Source organism: Propithecus coquereli, unplaced genomic scaffold (genome assembly GCF_000956105.1).
Source record: "Propithecus coquereli isolate 6110/MARCELLA unplaced genomic scaffold, Pcoq_1.0 Scaffold755, whole genome shotgun sequence".
Classification (NCBI taxonomy): Eukaryota; Metazoa; Chordata; class Mammalia; order Primates; family Indriidae; genus Propithecus; species Propithecus coquereli.
Window position 1 is genome coordinate 386,514 of NW_012153674.1, and position 6,000 is coordinate 392,513.

The window sequence follows — 6,000 nt, forward strand, 5'->3', positions numbered from 1 at the left end:
AGGGAGCCTTTCTTATTGGAAATATAGAGAAGGAAATGCTTTTTCACTTGCGGAAGAACCACTTCTGGCGCTCAACATCAGGTGCGTTGCTACAGTGGAGAAGAAAAAAGAGATAAGCCTTGCTAGTGGGCTCATACTGCTTATGATAGGCCTGGTAGCGGTCTGCTTTTGGAAACTAGTGAGTATGAATGGTCAGTCTCTACTTATAAAGAGAGGGAAGGGGTAAAGAACATTGGGACTTTATAAATATAATTAATAAAAGTAAAATTTTTGCAGAATATTACTGCAAATCACCCATGTAGTCAGTGCCAGCAATTAAACAATTTATGCTCTTTTTCTAGTCTGTCACCTTCAAAACTACCAGCAGAAATCTTGCCCGAGCTATGTGTATGAAAAATCTCAAGCTTACTATCATCATCATCATCATATCAATTGTAAGTTTTTGTATCTGTAGTGTAGATTTTATTTTTAAATCTCTGAGAAATTAGGTATTAGAATTCTTTCTCAATGAAACACTCTGAAATGAGCTACAGATGTCTTTTAATGGTGAAACACAGGCTTTCCTATGAAGTCACTATGACATATGATCTGTACTTAAACCCCTCTTCCCTGTTGAGAATTAGCATATGTAAGGAGACATATAAAACTGACCTCACAGAAATATAGTTATTTTTAATAAATGTATTATTTCTGTTTATATGTAATGGGTTTATTACTATTTGAAAGTTAATTATGTTTTTAAATTTTTAATTTTTAATATGGCAAATGTTAGTAGTTATAATCCCCCTAAACAAGAGCTATTTGGAGTCCTCAGTGATTTTTAAGAGTGTAAAGAGGTCCTGAACCAAACGTTTGAGAACTATTGCTAAAGGGGGGTGGGGGGCATGCTTTACCCTGGTTCATGGATACGTAAAGCTGTCCTTCTTTCCCATCCTCCAGTCACTTGCAAAAGTAGGTACCTCTGACTCTGCTTCACTTCTCCTCAACCTCTGCTTGAGGATCCTCCACCTTAGAGAGCTGGATTTATTTAACAGCGAATAACAATCACAGATCTATAAATTCTATACTGGAAATAGTTGCCATGGACGTGAATGTTTCCTTGCTCAAGATCTTCACTCTAAAGGCACATTGTAGGCTCCTGAGCTTAGCTTCTTTCTTATTCGTTTGTTTGGGAATTTAGATTGATTTATGCAGCTGAATTATTATTAAATTCAGATTATATTTACTGACTATTTATTACATGCAGAGCTGTGCTCTAAGTACAGTATCAATCTTTGCCAAAAGGTGTTGTTACCTAACATACTATACTTCAGCTTGAAAATCTTTATATTTCAGCTGTGGGAAATAGTTTAACTTTATGTCAAGTTGGTAAACTTTACATTTGTGGAATATGTATGTGTGTATATGTATGAATATGATGTGAGTAGTTTAACCGATTCATTAATAACCATAATTTGCTGTAACCCCCCACCCCAGCAACATTTGTAGGGAAGTAAGGCAAAATCCTTTCCTTATTTTTGGAGTGGGGGAGGAGGGGGCATGGAATTCATAAATGTATTTTTTTCCAAGCACGTGAATAATGAAATTAGTCACGTAAAGATCTCAAAAAGTTGTAATTTAAGTCAAAATAAAATGACTAATTTAATGCAGTCAACCTAACGTTCACGATAAATCTATGTTTTGGAATGCAATAATGTGAACAAGTAGAGACTTTTCACAATATCATAATTTAAAATTACAATACTACAACTAAAAAACTAACACATCTGTAACAGAACCAGCAGTTTTGCAGTGTTACTTGCATCATCTAATTTTCTTTGGTTTGGTAATCATAATTATTGTGTCATTATCCACCAAACAGTTCATAGCAGCATTCTTGGTCATGAATAATACAGATGTATAGTCTGTACTTGTGCTTTTCTCATGTATTCCTACCATAATAAAGAAAAATTACATCCATATTCAAAATCTAAAAATATAGTAATGGTTAATAAAATCATACTTAAAGGGAATTATGGTTATTTGTGATGTTTGTAACTTGTTAACAATACATCAGTAAGAGTTGCTCATGTAGCCTCAAGTCTGCCTAGTTACCAGGAAAGAGCAACAGCTCCACTGCTTTCCCTCCCACTGAAGAAAACATAGTGGAATTCAAATGGGTAAGAGTTATACTCAAAAGGATCATTTTAACTCCACTTTTGTCTTTGAAAATACTTGATTATTGTGTTATATTACTACAGAACTGCTACTCTAATGTAACCATAGTATTTCTTAATAGGGCTTTACTTTCCTTTATATATTATTTAGGAGCATATAATAGATCCAAGAAAAATAAAATTGCCTTCCTCCTCCCTCCAGATATTCATCTATATCATTGTGTCACCTCTCTGTGGTGGATTTACATGGCCAAGCTGCGTGAAGAAATAAGAAAGAAAAAGTTATCATTAACCAAGGATATGAGAGAATAAGGAATTAAAAGCAATCTGTGTGACTCAAGCCTTTCAGTACTGACAGATAGTGTCTGCCAGTCTTTTCAACCCTCTTCTCACTTTTTCTTTTTTTTAAATCTTGTTCTGTGCCTCAAGATTTATCTTTGTCCTGTCAACCATTTTATTCCAGTGAATGTCAGATTGAACCACTCATTGTGTAGTAGCCTTAAAGGGGCTTTTGCTTGTTTCTGTGGCTTGTTAATTAGTGTCATCTACTTAGAGAAACATTTTTGTTTTTAATTGCACAAAGCTATCGCCAAGGTGGAAACCACCAGTCTTTTCAGCTGTCTGCTAAAACTCTGGAGGAACTTTATGCACACAAAAGTATTCAAGAGACAGATAGTATTGCTAACATCTCATCTTAACGTCTTTCCTTATTGAAGAGTTTTAGGTGCTCCAAAACAACAGAAATGGAGAATAGTTGTTTATTTGGGGAATTAAATTGTTGGTGCTGCTTGAAACTTAGGTAAAGTATGAAATATTCTTATTTCAGTCAGATGGGGAACATTTTTCTTGCCCATTAGAAGCACACAGAATTATCCTTTTCCTCCTAGTATTCACTTTTTGGAATTAAGTTCAGTGTGTTGATCGTTCACAATACAGTGGATAGCTTGACATCCTGTTTCCCCATTATAGTTGATTTGAGAAGATGATGGTTTAAGTATTGCTGAAGGTTGAGGTTTTTTTATATATTCCTTTTTCTTCTGTGGATATTTAGGGCAATTGTTAATAGAATGGGTAGTGGAGGGGTGGGGAGGCAAATTCCTCTGACTCACAAAGAAAAAGAAGGGAACCACAGTGGATGTTCTAGCATCTTAGTTGTACAAAGAGAGGTAATGTGGGAAAATTTTTCCATTCCAGGAAAAGCTCAAACTGAATACAGTCAGCAGTCAACTCAAAGGTTTGGGTTTGACTTCTGTTAAACAATAGTTTAGCATTCTTTGGGCTTTAATAAATTCTTTAATATGCCTAGTTTTGAAGAATTCTTTTGTGAAACTTCAAACAGAATAGACAGTATAATGTATAGAAACAATACAAAATAGGTTAACATCCATTTAACTGCAGTGTAAGAAAATTGGACTGTAGTCATACTACTTCAGCCATTCTGGCATCTGTTACCTAGTATGTACTTTGGGTGTGTATCTGAAAGGAGGACATTTGCTGCCCTAGCTCTCATTGTATTTATTTATCAATAAGTGCCATTAAGTGAAAATTATATTACATTTTACTCTTTCCCAATGAAAGAACGATTAGTCTATAGAACCTAGCCACCTGTTTAGCCTAGTCATGTGCCTTGAATATATGTGTCCCTTAATCTGGCTCACAGTACCTGTTATTCCACATAAATCTTTCCATGTAAATCTGATTATTCCTGTTATTCCATGTAAATCTTTCATGTTATTCCATGTAAATCTGATTCATTTATTTGACATGTATCCTAGGTCCACTGTTAAGTCTTTTCTTGTTAATCATGCATATAGCACAACTGTTTTTCCAGTCCTCTTTATCAACACTAATACATTTTAATTACATCAGCATTTCCTATTGGGAAATACATTTGTTCCAGAAAAACATTTGACGTTCCTGAATAATAATTTCCAAATGTTTTTAATCTGAAGAAAAAGACTTAAAGCTTATTTCCCTTTCTTATACACACCTGTATAAAATTGATGTGCATGTTTTTAGGGATCAATTACTTAACTGTTCCTTGGTCTATTTATGTATAAGAATACTTTTTAAAGCACATGTCTCATTTTAAATGATGCACAACTGAAGACATTAATAAAATTTAAGAGTAATTCAATGAGCTGCTTGTTTTAGAAGTTCTTCCTGGAATCTAATTTCTTCTGATGACATTTTGCCACAGTGTACAGAACAAAAGTATTTTACTTTTGCTGAAAACATATTAAGAGGTACCTGGAGCCTTTCAGTAACTGTCTATAACATAGTCTCAGGTGTGTAGAATCTCTTCAAAAGACAAAAAAGAACTTTAAAAAATATATATGCTGGGGGGGGCGGGAAATGGTGGAGTAAAGGTAACCTCCTGGATTCCTGCTCCCAGAGAAAGAGGCGTAGATCTTGGTCTGCTACACATGAGTGGATCGCTCTCCCGCAAGAACAGCATTGTGAATCAGTAGAGAATCAGTGTGGGACACACAAACTAGGGGGAAAAAAAAGGTGAACGGGAGATAGGATCGCGAAATCTGGAGAGTGTTAGACAAACAATAGAGAATAGAGCGTGGGACTGCTGCGCCTGCCCAGCCAGCAGGTGAAGTGGGATCAGACCCACAGGAGAGCATCTTGCTTCCCCACTGATCTCCACATGCACTCAGACAGGGACCTGCCTGAATGTGCAAAATCATGGCAGGAGATGTGGGGCTCTATGGAGAGGAGACAATAGCGGGAAGCATCTTGAACTCCCCAGAGCTCTGTGCTAGGGCTGCACTAGGCGGGGGAGGCACTGGTCTGAGCTACCGCTGGAGGTAGTTAGGAGACAGGAAGCTTGCCTCTGGCACCCAGCGGGTCCAGATCAACGGAGGTGATCACTAAGTAGGGGTCTCTAACCTGGAGACTGCTGTGGGCGAATAGGCCCACTCAAGGTAGGTCAGTAAGAGCGAGAGCTCCTGCTGGACAGACATGAGATTGTGGGAGGGTGACATAAAACAGACAACGGGGCATCCTTATGACTCAGCTCCCCGATCTGGCACCTGCCATCTCCTGAACAGTTGCCCCCAATGTTAGCGCTCTGTGGGCAGTGGTCGCCATTTTCGGGGTCCACAACCCAGCCGCTGCGGTGTGATACAGTGTCGGGCAGCTCCCTTTCCCCAGCACGGGATCTCTCACGACAAGCTCCGCCCTTACACAACCTATGGTCAACTAGCCAGGGCCGTCTTGATGGGTGAATTCTGAATACTTCCTTAGTCGTGGGAGGCTAATGCCTGTGGGAGTTACAGGCACTGGGGCACTGGGCGGACTGGGGCACCATCCCCTCCCCCTAGCCAACATCTTTCGCGCCAAAAGTGGTAGGCTCCACCCCTGGAGATAAGGTGAGACAAGAAAAGCCACTTTCCCTCTGCAACTAGTGTGAATCTGTGGGGCCTTGGTGCAGATCAATAGTTGACAGCCCAGTGACTTTGCTTGTCAGACTGGTTTAGGTCACCCAATAGGATCATAACTCTGGGGCTGGATCTCCACCTCCAGTGAGCTGCCAACAGTGAGGTCTGTAGTCAGGGAACAAAAATCCTGGCAAGAGGACAAAACAGGCTCCCCAAGTAACGCCTGCCATCAGGAGTGGCCTCCCAACTATGGTAGAAGAACTCTGAACAACATATTAGAGGCTCCCCCTAGCAGCAGATGAAGGAACCATAGAAGTGCACACATCCAGGCTGCTAGGCAGCAGCTGCGATCTGCCTTGCTCCTACATAATCTATAGGAACAGAGCCTATACAGGGCGTTTTACTTTCCAAGCGAAAACTGAAAGGTGGGAAGCAATGGCTGATCCAGATGGGAA

General features: G+C 39.1%; 1 protein-coding gene across 1 annotated transcript in view; it reads left to right on the forward strand.

The window, feature by feature from the left end:
- VAMP7 (vesicle-associated membrane protein 7) overlaps window positions 1–3,981 on the forward strand; it is a 47,225-nt gene extending 43,244 nt beyond the window's left edge. The window contains exons 7-8 of the mRNA XM_012662180.1: window positions 342–434; window positions 2,359–3,981. Of these exons, the coding sequence (XP_012517634.1) occupies window positions 342–434; window positions 2,359–2,427 (162 nt within the window). The 3' untranslated portion in view covers window positions 2,428–3,981. The remainder of the gene's footprint in view (window positions 1–341; window positions 435–2,358) is intronic.
- Window positions 3,982–6,000: the final 2,019 nt, after the last annotated feature.